Source organism: Netta rufina (genome assembly GCF_964035555.1).
Source record: "Netta rufina genome assembly, chromosome: 5".
NCBI classification, from domain to species: Eukaryota; Metazoa; Chordata; class Aves; order Anseriformes; family Anatidae; genus Netta; species Netta rufina.
In genome coordinates, this window is record NC_140128.1 from 61,640,096 (window position 1) to 61,659,366 (window position 19,271).

Here is a 19,271-nt window from a genome sequence, read left to right on the forward strand (position 1 = left end):
CAACCTGGCTTCCCAAAAATCGCCATCTCCTGACAAATGAAGGTCCTGCCATGCTGCATGTGGGTGTGCATGAAATTAGGGGTTCTGGTTCTCAAAATAAATAGTCTATCTTGGGGAACTGGCAACCTCTATCCAGGCCGTTGTGTAAGACACACAGCTTGAATTGTGCTGCATGTGAGGCTTTGGGAACCTCATTTCCAGCTATGTTTTAATGAACACATCAGTTCCAAAGCACATGGAACCCTGGGCTTAGCTTCTGATTTCTCCAGTGAATACACAGTTGGATGCCAGGACATTGAAATGCTGGCCATAAGGCCGAGCAGTTACCTACCTCCATTTTTGTCCTAACGCTCCATTTTCATTTTGTGGAAAACAATGAAGGAAAACACCGAAACAAAGCAGCAAACGTTCCCTGCTCATGGTTAGCACGCTGCTGGCATGTGAAGCTGTATTTACAGCTGTGTAAACTTGGCCACCGCTCCCCCCTCAGGCTTCCTTCCCTATCAGCTCTTCCTTTTGGTGATACCGAGGCTCTGTGATCCTCTGGGGACAGGGCTGTGTGGATATGCAGCATCTTCTGCAGCCGTGGCTCCGTCTGACCAGGTTCTGTGTCTCTCTACGGGACCCATGAAGTGAAGGGGATGATTTTAATACATTTGCATAGATGTAGTAAATCGGCGTGGTTGGATTTGTGACACCCCAGGGGGATTGTTCCTCTGGGTTATTTTCTAATGTTTCTTTCTTTCGGGGACAGCAAACATCCTCTCAGTTAACCTCCTTCACCTTTGGTGGGAAGTGAGGCATCTCGTGCCGAACGTGATGGAGCTCAGCCCAAATGCCTCTGACAGCTCTAGCAGCTCCTCAGCAGGAGACAGAGAGGAGAGGAGAGCAATTATCAGCCAGAAAGACACTGAATGCAGAACAGATGTGAGTGCTGGGAAAGCAGCGGGACTGTCTTTCATGGCAAATTTACTGCTGCGGTGGGGAAGTCCCATCAGGGCTTTTTGAAAGGCGCCGTGGTCGCCGTTCCTGCTGGTCCATGCCATGGAAGGCTGCTGGTAGCATGAATGCAGCTTCTTTTCCCTTTCCTGTAGTGCTCGGCTCTACAATTAACATAATGCAGCCTTGAGATCCCCACGCCGTACAGCATCTGCTGTTGTCACCTCTTTCCTACAGAAAACAGGAAGAAAATGGGGCAGAAAATATTCAGTTGAAAGGGAAAGGGGCGCCAGCGATCCTGTACGTGGATTAAAGCCTGGGAGGGCAGAACTGGAGCAGAAAGTTAGGGGTCAGTGCCCTCATTGAGCTGAAAAAGGAACAGGTTTAGCATTTCTTCAGAAAAAGGTCTAATTTTAAATATCCGCCGCTGGAAAATGCTGCTGGATAATTGGAAGAAGAACGTGCCCGCCTGGCCATCTGCTCCGACAGCAGCAAATCCCGGATTGATTTGTGAATGTGATTAATTCAGCCAGGAGGGCCGGATCAAGGGATCAGCTAGAGACAATATTTATACCCTGCCCCCAGCTGTGAAAGTGCAGTTGCTTGCTTCGGAAGTACAAAACAAATTGTGCAGCTGTGTTAGTGAAAGAACGAAAATAAAATAGATGCGCTCGCTCAGCAGCCCTTTTTCCTTAGATGTCCCCTTTCCAAGGGCTGTAGGGACAGTCTGACACGAGCCTCCTTTTCCTGGCTGCGAGGTGAAGCTGAGCATTGTCCTTTTACAGAGCTCCTGTGCCGGTGCCGCTGTTGGTCTCCTTGCTGCAGTTCAGTCACAAGATCGTGAAGTTCCTGGCTCCGTGACCTTGTCCACGTGGACTGGAGAGGCAGACGTGGAGCGTGAGTCAGCCGCCCCTCCCTGCTGCTGCTGCCTGAGGCTGCTGATGGGAGCAGCGCTGCCGATCCTCAGCAGGAGAACGGCACAGGGCAGCCCGAAAGCTTCTGAACGAGCAGAGGGGGTGGGTTTCTAGCGCTGGTAGGGCCTCGAGCTGATTTGGTAATACCAATACAGCTGGGGAGATCAAAAGCAAGACTTTTAGAGGACTTTAGATGTAGACGAAGGCTTTTGGAAATCCTCCTTAGTGTGACTGAAGTGTGTAAATACACCCTGGGCCTGAAGGTGCTGTACCCAAGGCCACGTGGGATGCCTGTGGGAGGACAGAGACCAAAGTCTCCCGCGTCCCACGCTGACTCTTTGTTCTCCCTCCCAAATTTTCAAGCCTGCTGCACGTCTGCTGGGGCTGCAGGAGTTTCCTGGGGGAACTGTGAGGTTCTGATAACCAGGCTGCATCTTCTGGCTGCTTCATGGATCTTCCTGCTTTTGGGCAGGGGCAGTGGTGACGTTGGAGTGAATGCCTCACTGCCCCAGTGAGCAGCCGCCTGACAATACCTGGGTGCAGTCCTACCACCAGCAGTGACTGTGCTCTACTAAAGCAATTAGCAGTGGAGCAATTTACAAAGGGGGATTTTGTTTGTTCCCATTATGTGCCAGGTGTGATGCCGTCTTAAAATCCCAAGCCTATGGTTTCAGCTTCTCCTTACTCAGCCTGAAATAGCAGCATTTTATTTGGATCAGAATTTAAAGCTGTGGACTGAGGATGGGATTTTCAAAGTCATCACTGCTAGAGCCAGGCTAATGCAGAATGTTTGGAAATTTCCTCTCAATTAGTTAACGAGCAGCCAAATCCCGAAACACGTTAGGAAACAGTTCTTGGGAAAAATAAAAGAGCAATTATTGGTCCCTTTGCCCAGCCATGCGCTGATATCATGCCATGGGCTCTGAGTTGCACAGATAGCCATTAGCAGGAGCTCTCTAAAGTGAGAGAAAAACAAAGCACCTTGTTGAAAGGACATTTAGTATTTGGCCTTTTAAAGGAAAAGTGTTGCCATCTGACAGTAAATGTTGGAGGGATTGAGGCCACGACTGGGTTCCACAATGAGAGGTGGTGAGATGCCTGGCAGCATCTCTGTGCTGAAATTGAGCTTTAAATGTAATTCTTGTTTCTCTTGAGACTTAGTTTCATATACAAAGGATTTTATAACATTAATTAATATCGTCACATACATAATGGTAGAGTTTAATGAGCTATTCTAAGGAGTTCGTTATCACAACAGGAAAGGAAGTTTGCCCAGGAAGGGAAGTTGGTGCACTCACAAGTCCAGGGACCTTTTCATCCTACCGATCAGAGACTGAGCAGTGAACCAGCATCCTACATCCTGATGTCTGATGGCACATAAATGAGGTAAGTGAGAGCAGAGATTGTGTACTTTTGCTTCTCACGTGTACATAAAAGGTGTGCAGAAACATGACCTCTGCCAGACTGTGTTAGAGGTACTTGGAGAGTCTCTTCTAAATTGTAGAGAAATATTTTTCTCTCCTACGTACCTGGTAAGTGAAGTTTAAATCTATTGAAGCCAGCACCATTTCTGTTACTGAGTTCAATAGCGGTAGATTCTTCTTCTGTAACTGCAAAGTGACTATTTTTCCAGAAATGTTATTTGTGGTGTTGAAGAACACGGCTAACTCATGAATTACTACCGTGATAATTCAGAGAAATTGCTCTGTAACTTTCCATCACGGCTCTCTGTAGTCATGACCTGCCAGAGTCTTCTTTCTTCAGCTAAATCTTCCTTACGAACAGACTGTAGCACGGAATTGTGACTGATTATGGGGCTGTTTTCTGGCAGCAGCAAGTGCTTTAGAGGGATTTAAGATGAAGTGAACAGACACTGACATTTTCCCTTGGGATTCCAATCAGGATTAAACTCGATGAGTCCAGACTAAGAGGAAAGTGCATTAAAAGCTGTAGGCCACCTCCAGATCTCCACTGTCTTTCTTGTATTGATTTTTTGGCTGTTTTATGATTTGTGCAAGGAGGAGGACTCGAGAAAGTTCAGTCAGAGAGAATTCTGAGCAGATAGTTGGGTGATTTGAGATCCCAAATAAATGCATGAAATGAGAAGTGATTAGGTCATTTTTCTACAGAATTTGCATTTCATTTCATTTTTTATTACCCTAAAAGGACACTCTCTAATTCAAGAGCTCCTCCAATGAACAAAAATCATTGTGGTACAGAATTACTGCCTTCCATTTTTCCTGACACGGTAATTGCAGATGAATGGCACGCAAGTATTAGAGGTAACAAAACGGTGCATTCCTCGAGGCAGAACCGGCGTTAATTGCAAATACAAATACGTGACTGACACACCCTGATATTTCTGCTACTACACGTCCCTGGTAAAACATTCTGTTGTGCACGAACCCAGAACATCATCAGCAACACAGCAGCGCTGCTGCTTATTCAGGTGCAGAGCAGTTTGTTTACCTCTTCTGCCCTTGTGCTTCAGCTACCCTGGATCGTATATCCCAAATCGTGAGCATCTGCTGTGTCTGGAGTGCCGTGAAGGAAACCTCTCTGCTGCAGCTCTGTTCAAACAGCCCGAGGCTGCTGGCAGCTCGCTGGTGGTGGTCCTGGGTGCTCCCTGACACGCAGCAGCTTGGCAGCATCCTGCAGGGGTTCCTCTGCTTAGTTGTGTGCCCTGTGTGATGGGTGAGCCTGCTGGCTTCTAGCGGGACTCGTGGTGAGCCACATCTCCCTCATGGGCCGTATGAAGAGACCTGGTGCCAAAACACCTCTGGTTCTGCAGGACCTGGCCTAGCCAGGGGGCTCCAGGCACCTGAAACAGGAACCAGTGAAGGCCACGATCTCCAGGCATGTTTTCAAGTAAATGGATGGATTTCTGTGGTCACCGGGCAGCTCGAGGGCTGCGGGGTGCCCTGTGCTCCCAGTTCTTCCCCTTTCCTGTGCATCTGCTGCGGTTCACTTTTAAAACTGTTTTCTAGGGGTTACATCAAAGTTTTGTGGGTCCTAACGGCACTACTCCCTGCGTGGGAATGGCTCGAGGATGAGGCTTTGTGGGGATCAGCCTCACGTCTGCAGCAGCTGAGCTGAGGGCAGCTCTGGTGCTACGGGGTCCCCTCTTACTGTGCTGGAGGAAACGAAGCTCCTGCTGATGGCTTGTTGTGAGACTCAGTTAATGGTGTGTAAAGCTTTTTGGCAAATGTCACCAGGAAATATTATTTGCCATTTGGCTGCTGCTAATTTTATGGGATTCGTTATTTGCACAATGTGTCTGGAAGCAATGATTGCAGGTTTGCTTTATTGCAAGGTATTCCTGCTCAAAACTGGAAGGACTTTTATGTGAAGCTGTGGAAGAGAATTAGTTGAGCTTCTCCTTAAACTATTTGTTTTCTTGGCTTCTTGCTGCTTCCTTTCAGAATGCATTGATTGGATAGCAAGAGCTGGCGTTCCTCCTTTCCTGGGCATGACTGGAGCCTGTTCCCAAGCATTTCATCCTACGGCACGCCTGGCATCCCCCTTGTCTGCAGCCGTACCTCTGCTTGCCGGGTCCCACTGGGGATGTGGGGATGGCACCGCGTCAGTTGGCCCCCTGGTGCTGCCCCATCCCTTTCCACCTGAAAAGGAAGGGCTCTTTGCCTCGACCTTTGGGCCAAATTCCATTTTCAAACTGGATGTTACTGCCGTCGCCTTGTTCTTTGGTTTCGGTGTAGATATCGGAAAGGAAAAAGAATAAAATATAAATAGTAAATAAATGAATAATAAATGAATAATAAATACAATAAAATAATAAATAATAAATAAATACAATAAAATAATAAATAAATGAAAAAAGAAAGAAAATAAAAGAAGGAAAAGAAAGAAGAAAATAAAAACAAAAAAGAAAGAAAATAGAAAAGAAAAAAAAAGAAACAAAAAAAGAAAGAAAATAGAAAATGAAAAGCAAAGGAAAGGTAAATAAAGGAAAAAAGGAAAGGAAAAAAAATAGATAAAAAGAAGAAAAAAGAAAGGAAAATAAAATGAAGGAAAATAAGAAAAATAGAAAAGTTAAAAAAGAAAAAATGAAAAAGAAAAAATGAAAAGAAAAAATAAAGGAGAAGAAAAGAAAAAACAGAAGAGGAAAGAAGAGAAAAAAGAAAAGGAAAGAAAATAAAAGAGAAGAAAATAAAATAGAAGAAAAAAGAGAAGAAGAAAAAAAAAAGTAAAGGAAAAGAAAATGAAAAAAAAAATAAAAGTAAAAAATAAAAAGAAGAAAAAGGAAAGAAAGAAAAAAAAGAAGCAGAAAATAAAAAAAAAAGAAAGAAAATAGAAAAGTAAGAAATAAATAAAAGAAAGAAAAAACGAAAAAGGAAAGAAGATAAGAAGAAAGAAAAGAAGAAGAAAAAGAAGAAGAAAAAGAAAAAGAAGAAGAAAAAGAGGGAGAAAGGCAGGGGACAGGACCGGACCCGAGCAGCCCCAGCCCCGCCCGTGCCGCGGGCGTCCCGCGGGGGGTGCGGAGCGGCCGGGAGGCGCCACCCCCACCCCCCGGCCCCACCTCCCCTCCCTCCCCTCCCTTCCCCTCCCGTCCCCTCCCCTCCCTCCCCTCCCGCCCCTGGGCGCTGCCGGCGGCCCCCAGCAGGGGTCGCTGCGCGCTCCGCGGGCCGTCTCCCGGCGGCGAGCGCTGGCGCCCGGCCCCTGTGGCGTCGCGGCGCGGCGCGGCCCGTCCCGGCCCCGCCATGGCCTTCACGTTCGCGGCGTTCTGCTACATGCTGGCGCTGCTGCTCACCGCCGCCCTCATCTTCTTCGCCATCTGGCACGTGAGTGCGCCCCGCGGCCCGGCACCCGGCCCCGCCGGCCCCGCCGGCCCCCTGCTGACCGCCGTGTCCCCTTCTCTCCCTGCAGATCATCGCGTTTGACGAGCTGAAGACGGACTACAAGAACCCCATCGACCAGTGCAACACGCTCAACCCCGTAAGTAGCGCGGGGATCGCGCGGCCCCCTCGGCTCGTACCGAGTTTTCTGCCTGCTGGTGGTTTTTTTCCCCCTCTCCCCCCCCCGCCCTCCTACTAACGCTCTTTCAATCTGCTTTCCACCCTTTTCGGCACAAAAGACAGTTGAAAAGGTCAAAAAGATTAAAAGAGTCAAAATTGCGTTAAAGGTGTGTACCGCTGCTCGGGTTGATGTTTTTTGGGGCCGCTTCCATGTTGTTAGGGTGGTTGTCGATACCCCTCAGGCGTCTGGTTTGGCGTGCCTGCCCATCCGCTTCTGACTTGCCCGCCGGGTTCCAGCAGCTCCATGAATTCCCCTCCATACCTTGTGCGAAAACGATTTGGCTTGCGGGGAAAACTGTTACATGCCCGGTACGCGCATCCTGCGGGTCAGCTTCGGACAGAGACAAAGGGCGCTTCCCCAGCACCAGTTATTAAAGCCTGGGAAGACAGAAAGCCAGTTAAAAATAACTGGCTGGATAAATTCTGCTCTTGCTCGAGGATTTCGGCCGGCACAAGGTGCCAGGCCTTGCCTTCACGTCTTTGTTTCATGTTGCAGCCTCGGGGATGTCTCGGTGTCCTCTCTTGGATGCAACTCTGACGCTCCTTGGTTTGTGAAAAGCATCCGAGGCAAACTATCTGCTTGCATCTGTACCAGGCTGATAATAAAAGGGGAGCTTGTTAAAGAGCACACAGTTTGATAACATAGATTTTTATTTTTTTTTCCCATTTTTTCTGATTTTGGTTTTGGCTTGGCGTGCCCAGACTGAAGCAGTGTGCCCGGGCAGCACGGCCTGGACTTCCTCCTCGTGCTTTAGAAAATGGAAAATGAATTTAAAGTAGCTGGGGGGTTTGTTAGGCACAAATCAACAGCGAGAGGGGGTGAGGAGGCGATGGGCAGCCGATGGCATCGCAGAGAGGGCCGATGCCTGCCGAGCTGAGCATCTAACAGTTTCCCTTGCTTGGTCTGTTCTACGGTCATTTCTGCTACGGCGTGGGGGAAGGCAAATCCTCATGGCATTTATGCATCATGATCTTGTCACAGACTTCCGAGTACTCTAACGCGCATGCTTACAGCAAAAATTAACCTTCCGCTAACCCACCTGCATGCGGAGTTCATTGATATGACAGCTGGGTGAGCTGAAAGCCATGGATAAATGGTGCTGGCTGCTCCCCTGGCAGTAGGTCAGCTGCTGGAAGTGGAGCTAAGATCCAGGCTCCTGCAGGCACCTGGTAAAGGGTCGCTGGATGAACACACCGAGGTGCTTTTCTGGGAAAAGAATCAAAAATCCCGGTAGGAATTGGTACCTCAGAGAAAGATTAGCCCGAAATAGCAGCTGCTTAGTGTGCTGTCGATGTTGTCTCTTCCCTGCTCCTGCTACAGTAGTGGCTCTTCTCAGCCCTCCTCCCTCACCTGGTGATACAAATCACCAATTCAGTCCAATTCAGTCAGCATTCCTTTAGGACAGGCAGGGAGGCTGAAATGGGGTAGGCTTGCAAGACAGGAATTCTGCTGTGGGAGTCGGCTACAACAAACAAGATAAAGACAAAGATGTTTTGAGATGTGTAGTGAAATAAACTGCAGGTGTGAGACCTGGTAAATCTGTCCCAGCAGGCTGCCAAATGCGTTGTTTTGGGTAGAGCTCTTATTCTGCTATAAAAAATTGTCAAGTTGTGAATGGTAAGTATACCAAGAAGGATTTGGACAAAATATTTACCTGAAACCTTTCCTTTATGACAGCTTATTTGTGTTGATGTTGATGCAAGTTTGCTTTGATACTTCTTGCTTCCAGAAGCAGAATGTAGTAGCAGAGTGGGTGGTGAGAATGTCTGTTTGGGGGTGGGTTTTAGGTTTCTAGGAATCTATTTTGGGGCTTTAAAAGAAGTGTCTGGCTAGAGAGAATGAAAAAAATGCAAAACACGGATACGCTGATGCAGCCACCCTATGGAGTAGTCGTACTACCCAGAGTTTAAAGCTCTGAGGTAGAAATGCAGTTTTCCACGAGGAGATGGTGTAGCAATCCTGAGGTGAGAGGTCAAAAGCTTCATCTGCTTCCTTCGGAATCGTGTAACGAAAGAGTAAATAACACCACTTCGGGGTGACTTGTTTTAGAAAGTTTTAGTCGTGTCGTGGGTGTGAGGTTTTGCTGGCTCTCTGCATGCATTTAATCTACGGCTCTCTCCATGCGAGCCCTGTTAATAACACTGATCCCAGCCGGCATTTCATGCTTTCTGTGACCTGCCAGGAATCGATAACCAGCGCTGCGGCCTTCTGCTGGACAGCATGATGCTACCAAGCATGCACAGTAGGTCCGTGTGGAGGAGAGCGAAGCTGGCTCCTGCGCCCTTTAGCTGGGGCTGTTCCTCCCGTGCTGCAGGCAGTGCAGTGCCCGTGCCCGTGCCCACCGATGTGCTCAGCAGCCGTGCTGCCGGCCCGGTGCGGTGCGGCCCTGCCCAGGGCACCACGTCTTGGCAGTAGTTCCGATCCGCACAGTCACCTATGTGCAAGTATCAAATCAAAACTGCAAAGTAGGAAAGCCCAAAAGATCTTTTTGCCAATCAACCGTTGTGTGGAGCATGTTTCCTGGTGATATTTCTCTGTTGCATGAGAAGAAATATCTCAACGATCTCTCGTGTTATGAAGGTCACTTATAAAGCGAGGAATCTGTGAACAGTGCCCTTAAGTGAACAGAAGCAATAAAGATTTCTTTATCTGAGCATTTCATTCTGTAAAATTTCCTTCTCAGTTTATGATTACCAGGTGAAAACAGCAAGGCAATGCTGCTCGTTGCTCTTTTCACCGTCTGCAGTCTTGAGCTTGTTAGCGTTTGTTTTAAGTGATAATTTTTAAGCACTAGCTTACCTCCAAAATAGATTAAACAGCACACGTTTTGCTTTGAGTAATCGAAATGTCTAACTCATCTTTTTCTTTTCCAGCTTGTACTTCCAGAGTACCTCATCCATGCATTCTTCTGTGTTATGTTTCTCTGTGCAGCAGAGTGGCTCACACTGGGTCTCAATATGCCTTTGTTGGCTTATCATATTTGGAGGTAATATTGATGAGTCTGGTATCTGTCCTCATGGCAGTTGTATCCCATTCTCCTGTCGCAGTGCTTCCTGTTGAGTGTTCTGTGTCTTTGCCAAATGAAGATGCTTTTTGATACGCTAGCGAGAAAGTTTACGTCGTGGCTATAACATAAGAACCATCGCTTTGCTTTATCACTTTTTTTTTTTAATTATTATTATTCTCTTGTGTTGTGCAAGAGCTGTGCCGTGCACATTAATGTAATGGTGGCCGACACGTCAGGGTGTGGATGAGCAGTAGGAGTGGCAACCCTGCCTTCTTCCTACCAGTGAGACGCGAGCACCGCCTTTCCCTCTGCTGTGCAGCTGCGCAGGGAGCTGCCGGAGGGAGCGGATCCGCTCGAAACACAGCCCAGTGGAAGAGTTTTCCCTGCCTGGCTTCCCTCTGCTGGTCCTGGCACCAGGAGCTGGAGGGGTCGGAGCGCTGGCTGTGCAGGGAGCCTGCTTTTCGTGACATCTGCAGGGTCATTTTACACTGACCTGTGCGAGTAGTCCCTCAGCGTGGCCCCAGCATGCCTTTTATAACGAGTAGAGGCTGTGGGCTGCACAGGGTTACACCGCAGTCTCTTCTCCACCTCTAAACCCTTTGCGAAGGAATCCCATCCCAGATTTGTGAAGCGGTGCCATTTCCTTGCGGTGTACCAGACTTCAGCTGGGTTTGTGGCCGCGGTGAGCTCTCGCAGCGCCATCTGTAAAAGCTCTCTGAGGGCCCTGCTTGTTTCGGGGCTCCCAAAGCTGCTCTTGCTGCTGGCAGCCTCCTGCGTGGAGCTGATGGAGCTGGCTGGGCTGCGAGGGGGGGATTCCTGGTCCAGTTCTGTGGTCAGGCAGTGAGTGGGGGGCAGGAGCCCGCGTTTCCCATCACCGGGAGCAAACTAATTAGCAAACTGATTGTGTGTCGCTTCCAGGTACATGAGCAGGCCGGTGATGAGCGGCCCCGGTCTGTACGACCCTACGACCATCATGAATGCAGACATCTTAGCCTATTGCCAGAAAGAGGGATGGTGCAAATTAGCATTCTACCTTCTATCTTTTTTTTACTACTTATATGGGTAAGTTTTTTTCCTCTATCCTCCATCTCATTGTTAGTCTGTAGTTTTTCGGTTGGGCTGAGTGCACAAGAGACATTTTGTACGTGGGAATATATCTAATAACAACTTCCCTGAAAAAAAAAAATAGAAGAATACTGTGATATTTGTCAAAGTTAAAGGTAGAAGAATCATTTCAAGAGTAAAAAGGGGTGGGAGCCACAAAAGCTAGTGCCACCTCCTTGTACTTTCTCCCACTTCTTTCAAGCCAAAAGCCAGAACCAGCTTCTAGCACAGCCTGTAGTAACGGAGTTTTTACAGGACTCCCCGTTACAGTGTCCCTTGGTCCGGGCACATCTGGCTGTTCCCTGTTTGTGTCTCCCTTTCCAATGCCCCTCACGTGGTTGTGACTTTGTGTGAAATTAAAATGTTCGGTCACTACCCACATAGCTCACGCAGATTTGTTCCTCGGGAGAATACTTAAGACTGTGTAATTAAATGTTTTTTCAAAATCATGCATCTGAATGTTTTTATCTTATTTTCTTTCCAGCATGATTTATGTTCTGGTGAGCTCTTAAGAAGACATTCGGCAAGCTTTGTTCCATTTAAGTGCATGCAAAAGCCATGAAACATGGATTATTTACAATGAGGCCGTCTCACCAAGATTAAATACGGAATCCGATGATTGCATTTGCATTAGAAAACAATGGCTCCCCTATTTTTAAACTATTTCCACATTTTATACTTGTGGAAAGACTGTTTTCTTATATTTTACTGGGACACTGAAATTAAAGAATTACATGTACATTAGTATAAAGATTACTGGGTTTTGAAAAGTTCTGACTTTGCACTCCATAAGGAACAGCCTTCGAGCGGGCGTTTGTCACTGAGCAGCCGTAGTGCGCGGGGTTCTTTGGGCTGGGCTTCGTGGACTCGCGATGTTACCTGTAGGGGATGGCGGTCTCAGGAGGTGAATTCCTGGGCACAATTGCAGAAACGGTAGTTCTGTTTTTCTTTCTTTTCTCTTTTTTTTTCCCCTATCTGGTTAATCTTTCCCTGTATATGCATGGTTCAGAGACTTCTGTATTTTCACCAAACGCTAGCCTTGCTCTAATCACAGGCGTTTGTCGTCGTGATAGGAAATGTTGAATTGTCCACAAAGGAATGAATTTAGATTTTTTTTTCTTAAAGTCTGTGCACAGACACTAAGAACAAATTTATTAACAAACGGACAAACCTACATTTATTATGTTCAGTGGTGAAAATACACTTGGGTTTAAGAGATACTACAGTCCTTTTCAAAGGAGAAAGTGAGATTGTGAAACTGCCCTGCTGTTCCTTAGTGCAATAAATAAAAAAAAAGTCTCAAATTCAGAAATACTTATTTTTACTTGTTCTGGTGCCTTGTTTTGTTTTTAAATTGAACAGATCCTCAGTGTATTCATCTGTTTTATGATGAATAATTGCATTACCTTTCAGAAATAGAACACAGAATCGAGTTATGTCTGGAAAAAGGAAGCTCTGATTTCCTGTTTTCTTTTTTTTTTTTTTTGTGGGTCTGCAGATAAACAGTGGGGAAGATGTTTCAGGTAAACTGGTAGTACCATGTTGTAAATTGTCATTGTGAAGAACTAATTTAGGAGTTATAATTAGGAATCTTTTCCATTTATTTGTTTGGGAGAAAAATGAAATAGTTTCCCAGTTACAGTAAAAAACATTTTTGTATAAATGGTTTACTTGTTCCCTTTGTCTCTCAGGTGTTAGATGTAATAGAAAATTGTAAGAATGGCTTAGAAATCTATATAGTCCAATACTGATGTGCTGGGTAGTGGGAGAATGTGCTCAGAAACCTGCGTGTTACAGATGTCCTGAGCTGGAGGTTTGGCATCTTAAACAGCCCTTGAATTATTTTCTGCTAATTTAGTTGCTTTAGGGGCAATTTTATAGCCCAGGATGAAGATGCCCCAAAACTCAGAGAGTTCTGTAATGAAATGACTTTAAGTTTAAAAAACGAAACCAAACCACCAAACAACAAATTAAAACAAACAAACAAACAAAAAAATACTAAAAACGTCATGTTAATTTCATTTGATGCCTGCAAGTTCTTGTTTTTAAGACATAATGAAAATTTTGCCTTTTATATCTTATGCTGGGTGTGATCAAGTAGACATTTGTTGTGTCACCTTTCAGAGCAGGGAAGCCTTAACTTCACCTCTTGGCTGGAGGGCCTTCTGCAGCTTTGTAGCTGTCCTTTTTTTCCATTTCCAAACTGGAGGAGACCAGAACTGTTGGCGTCACACAAGCTTTGGGTATCGTGGGGATTTCGAGGAGCAGTTTCCTGCTCTCTGCTTCTGGTTTCCTTTTTGTAACGGACTGCTGGGGGATTAGATCTCAGCTGTGAGACCTTCCAAGTCTCTGTCCCGTGATAATAGATACCTGACAGCTTGTTACTGTGTATAGATCATTTTTCTTATATTTCTTCTTTGCCTTTATTGAAACTTCATTTCCCATGCTTTAGCACTGCAAGGTTTTCTTTTTATCATCCCTGAACTTTTGCAACAGTTGCAGGTTTTATCTCATTCCTGTGTTTTCCTCATTGTCTTCCTTATGTAACACTAATTTTGAACAGTTAGCTAAGAAGCTTTTGAATGACTTTTTGGAAATTCATTGATATTGTTCCTGTTGGATCATCTTTGTTTCCTGCTGCTTCGCTCCTTCAGAAACTGCTGTAAAGATGACTCAAGCCTGCATAAGCAAAGCTAAATAACCCTTCCTTGTGTATGTTTATTTGTTATTGAGCTGAGTTAGTGGCTGCCTCATAGCCCCCAGCTCCCTGTGGCCTTCTAAAAAGGACCGTGACTCCCTTGGTACTTGGGTGAGTTCAGCTGGAATAAACAATACAGAATCTACTGAGTTCAAACTGGTAGCTTGAGAAACAGCTAGCCGTGGAACAGCTTTATAGACGTTAAACAAAATGTCTGCAAACACTTGCACTGTCCTGGCGTTGAGTCCCAGAGTACAACCCAGTGCAGCCAGCTGCATAGAAAATGATTTTCACAGAAAATTTCTCCAGTAAAAACAAAACATAAGGCTTTAGACACTCTTGAAGTAGATGTGTAAGTATAATCCTGAACATAAGAATCCAAATATGAAAACAGGAGTTAACTTGCTAGTGCAGATCCACTGGACAACCTGAACTTACAGCTAACTCCGGGAGCAAAAGGCTTACTTTGTCTTGGTGCTGTGTGTAAGTACGTGGGAACTGGAGAATTTCAATAATCTCACTAAAAGGCCTTTTAAAGTTTGGAAATCAAAAGTGTTATGAGAATATGGCACAGAGAGCTGAGCTGTGATCCCTGCCAAATAAAGCATCCTTCAGAGAAGGCTGTTTAGAAAGTGTTTTTAGCACTTTTATTTTTTAAAAGATCCCTGCGTGCTGGCAGAAATCCGGCTTCTGGTCTGTGTGAAAGTTCTCTATACCCAGGGATGCAAGCCACAGATCTGGATTTTACCCGAGTGGTTCTTGTGAAAGGAACTGCTGCATGCAGAAAAGCACATACTACCCAAAGTACTCGGTATTTCACCATCAAAATGTGGATCTGGTATTTGTTTTTTTGAGTTCCACAAGGCAAAAGATTAGGGAGAAAATAAGTAACATCTCTCCTCCATCAGCAACTTTTCTGATGAGTCACCTTAAAAAATAATTTGTTTTTCTGATTTGTTTGATCATTGGGGGGCAGTATGAGGGAAAGAACAATGCACATTACATAACTTGTAACTTTAAGAATTCCTGAAACTTTGTCAAAATGCACCACAAGCATCAGTGTCCCTGGGGGCTGCAGCTGGGGGCTACAGGAGACCCTCAGAGCGGGACAGCAGCACCACGGGGTGTGCTAACGCTGGGTCACAAGGAAGGAAGCAGGGCCTAGCAGGGCTCACAGAAATCCTGACAAGGAAACAGGAGGTGGGTGCAGAAGGGTCAGGAGGCTGCTTCTCAGAGAGAAGGCCCAGCGGGGGTGCTGCAGGTTTTCTTCCCAGAGCCACCACTTCCCTCACAGAGTGCCAGAGGGCACCTGAGCACTGCAGCAGATGATCAGCGCTCCCTCACAGCAGGACACGGTTAAATGTTCTCCTCTCTACTCAACTTCTCTGGTCTTGGAGTGGATCTAGTTACAGATGACTGAGGTACCCTGCTGCAGGCATGTTTCTAGAAGCCTTGCTCTAGCCTACAGAGGATTATATATTTACTTTTTGACTTTTTTGTTTGAGTTGTGTTACTGCTGTGTTTTGCCTCCCTTCCACTTGGTAACCACACCGGAGCAGCCCCAGGACATCACAGGTGTGAGCCACTTCTGCAGCTACTTACTGAGACACGAGCATCCAAGGCCACTGTAACAGCTGGAAGAGAAGAGGATTTAGGCTGTAACAGGCTGTGGTACACTGCGACACCCAGAGCCTGTCAGCATGCTGTGTGAGGTACAGGTCTTGCCTTAATATAATCAAGAGGATCAGTGGTACAAGGAAGACAGAATTGCTACTATTTACAAGGCTAACTCCCATCTATTCCTCAGACCTTCCTCTATTACTGTCTTTTTTCCCTTTTTTTTCTTTTTTTTTTTTTAAAAAAAAAGATAATATGCAATTTTAAAAGTTCCCCTTCGTTCTTGGTAATAGTCCCAGGGGCACAGGAAAGCAGAAAAAGGCATCAAGAGGAACAAATCTCAATTTGCTTTAAATCCTCCTCCAGATTAAGGCTTCAAAAACTGTCATGAGCTAATGATAGCAGCAGGCTTACGCACCAGCAGGAAGCCCAGGACGCTCAGTGGATGTCTGCCTGGGGAGCTGGCAGCAGGATCTTTCAAGAAACATGGATCCAGGAAAGCTCTCTCCCAAGCTCAGCTACAGATGCTGAAGGATACAGCTTTAAACCAGTTTTGTGCAATTTAGAGGAGAATTTTGCACTGTTAGAACCCACCCAGCCTCTGGTAAACAGCCCGGGGCTACATTATCCTCTGCCATCTGCTTCAGTTCTCAGCTCTCACCGTACAGCTGATACCCAGCTCCTGAGCTCCTCCAGGATTCTGCAGCACTCAGCAATGTCAGGAGTGTCCCCGTGCACGCAGATCCCATGCTGCTGGTAGGCATCTATAAGGTTTGGTACTCGGTATTTTAGGAGTTCTCCTCTGGTACAAAGCACGAATCTATCCCGTGTCCCATAGTTGTTTAGTTCATCTGCCAACAGATCCAGACACCTGCAAACAAAAGCCTATCAAGCTTAGGGATGAACAAATAAGCTTCTTGGTACTGATCCCCTTGTTTAATCTTCGAAGTCCAGACAACAGAAGTTACCACTTCTGCTTTAAGCAGCGTTTACTTCCATCAAGTCTTGCCTATGTCTGCCTTCAGGTACCCCATCCACGAGAGGAATTTCCACAGCTCAGAGGCAGCCCTGAGACAAGCCTCACTGGAGATCACCACTCTATAAATAGCCCTGTTAGCTACTGCTAGCTTAAACACAATTCCATCCCATCTCCAGCTACAATTGTCCCAACAGGATTTTCTTGCTATTGATCTCCACTGGCCTTTACAGCTGAATATTAACACAAATTTTTACACGATCTCACTTTTCTCTGGGAAGAGAACATCATGGACACGTACAGGGACACTGTAACATCCACTTTAAGAGGACAAATGAATCACAGAATTTCTAGGTTGGAAGAGACCTCAAGATCATCGAGTCCAACCTCTACCTAACACTAACAGTCCCCACTAAACCATATCCCTAAGCTCTACATCTAAACGTCTTTTGAAGACTTCCAGGGATGGTGACTCCACCACTTCCCTGGGCAGCCTGTTCCAGTGCCTCACAACCCTTTCAGTGAAGAAGTTCTTCCTAACATCTAACCTAGAACTCCCCTGGCGCAACTTAAGCCCATTCCCCCTCGTCCTGTCACCAGGCACGTGGGAGAACAGGCCAACCCCCACCTCGCTACAGCCTCCCTTGAGGTACCTAAAAAGAGTGATAAGGTCACCCCTGAGCCTCCTCTTCTCCAGGCTGAACAAGCCCAGCTCCCGCAGCCGCTCCTCGTAGGACTTGTTCTCCAGGCCCCTCACCAGCTTCGTTGCCCACTTCTCAGTCAAGCTGTGTTTCAAACACACAGCGCCTGGATCCTTGTGCCCAAGTTAGATAAACAGCAACTCCAGCAACCTCCAGGCTGAGTCAAGCCTCTGGCCTGTATGGAGGAACTTGTGCTTTCAGTTACCTGCTGGTTGTTCTTACCCCTTCCATGGAAATGAGAGGCACTTCCGCACTGGTCAGAAGACTCACTGATATCTTGTTGAAGATTCCTTCTAACATCCTTAAACTTGCAACCTAAAAGACATTATGAGTGATGATTATGACCCCAGGTAAATGACATTTACAAAATGGCTGCTACAACTGAAGAACAGAAAATAGACACCAAAGAAAACACCAAAGCCACACCGCCAACAACAGTCCTTAGTTTTGCAAGTGGATCACTAGTGAAGAAGACACTTTAAACACCTTCATCTGCTTAATGCTGCAATATAATCGGATTTTAAAATCTGCCCAAGGTTTTAAACTGTTATGCATCCTCCAGATGAAAAGCTTGGGATATCAATATCAGGCTACATGTGAAAAAAAAAAATGAGGAAAACACCCCCCAACCCACAAATAAAAGGACTAGATAGGGATTGCTGCAGAGTTTTATGTTGTCTATTAGGGAAAATAAATTCTGAACCATTCTGTAACATCGGGAATCACACTGAAAATCCTTCTAGTTTAATAATCAACAGATGACAACCTCAATTTTTTAAACTCAAGTCATGCTACTAAGGCTTTTTTGCAACCCCTACAGAACTCTACCCTACAAAACTCACAGCTATTTAGTTAGTGAGAGGTAATTGCTCAAAGTATCTGCACTGTGTCCTTCATCCGTCTCCTTTCCTCAAAAGATTGTTTTATCTCTTGAAACATCTTCTGAGAACAGGAGAGCAGAGTCCTGCAGAAGAGCTCTATGGGCAAGGCCATGACTGGAGGCTGCTCAGGTGGCTGAACATGGCAATGCAGCTGCTTTCAGCATAAAAGTTTGCTTAGTGTTCAAGTGTTAGAGGGATTCTCATCAGCACTGGACATCACCTAATTCATCCCAACATTATTCAGCATTTCTTTTCTAGATCTTTAGTGTGGAATCAGTGCTAGGCTTGCATTTCTTGGGCTTGGTTCTTGATTGTTAGGTAATTGCTTTAAACGAAGTGGGGAAACCTCACGCTGTCACCAGCAGCTGTCCTCATCTCTTTTGTGAGCACAGCAGATTCACTATGGAACAGTTTGGGTAGTCAAAAATACAGTGAAAGCTTATACGTTTATTTTTATATTGTGGCCATAGCAAACAACAGTGCAACCCAGATACTCAGGGAGGTGGTACAGAAGTGTCAGCGCAGCAAGTAATTGTAATTTAAGGCAGATATAAAGGAATTATTTGTTAGAGCAGTCTTATTTCGCTTATGTTGCTGCTCATTATAACCAGTGAAAATATTTGGCTTTTTAACCATACTGATAGTGGAAAACAGACATCTTATCACTCTGCTAGCGAATACTGCATTAAGATATCCTCTAAATTGGCCTCAGTATTTTAAAACATTTATTCCAGTCATCGATTATAAAATAAGTCACTCTGCCAAATAAACTGAAAGCAGAATTTAGGGGTACAGAGTATTACACCTCTTCAGCTTCAAACACACCTGCAAATCCAGGGGATGCTCCTTACCTGGAAGGGAACACACTCCCAGGAGCTTAGAAGAGTAGATGGGAGACAAAGACAACCTGTCAGGAAACAAAACAAGCAATCAGAAGAGAACATTTTGGTAACTTGAAGGGAAGTAACTCACCACCAGACACTCGTTTTCTGTGGGACCACGAGAAGTTACGCTCGATAGCGCTATAAGAACGAAACAGGGTGAAAACAGTAGTTACAAGTCCTCACGGACAGTTTTCAGCGGGAACTTCGTACAACACCAAGCGAGGGAACCCGGCCCCTTCTGCCCTAACAGAACCCTCAGGGGCCGCCTGGCGCTGACCAGACCCCTCACGCCCCCGCCGGCCCTGTCCCGGGGCCGCTGCTGATCACTTCAGCAGCCTCATCATCCGACGAGTCCCAAAACCCAGCCTACATCGCGCTGGGCTGTCTGCGGTAGGGGATAAATGAGGAGCTCAACCGAGATCCGGCCCCTCAGCACCGGTCCCGCTCCCCGCCCCCAGCACGGCCCCTCCGTCCCGCCCCTGCCTCACCGCCCACAAAATGGCGGCGCTGCCCGCC

The 19,271-nt window shown here is 46.1% G+C and overlaps 1 protein-coding gene across 1 annotated transcript; it reads left to right on the plus strand.

Moving 5' to 3' along the window:
• Positions 1-6,458: 6,458 nt before the first annotated feature.
• Positions 6,459-12,431, plus strand: CNIH1 (cornichon family member 1). The gene is made up of 5 exons (XM_084286988.1): positions 6,459-6,652; positions 6,738-6,806; positions 9,761-9,873; positions 10,813-10,956; positions 11,483-12,431. Exons 1-5 carry the CDS (start codon positions 6,572-6,574, stop codon positions 11,508-11,510), a joined length of 435 nt encoding a protein of 144 aa, XP_084143114.1. The 5' UTR covers positions 6,459-6,571; the 3' UTR covers positions 11,511-12,431.
• The last annotated feature ends 6,840 nt before the right edge of the window (positions 12,432-19,271 follow it).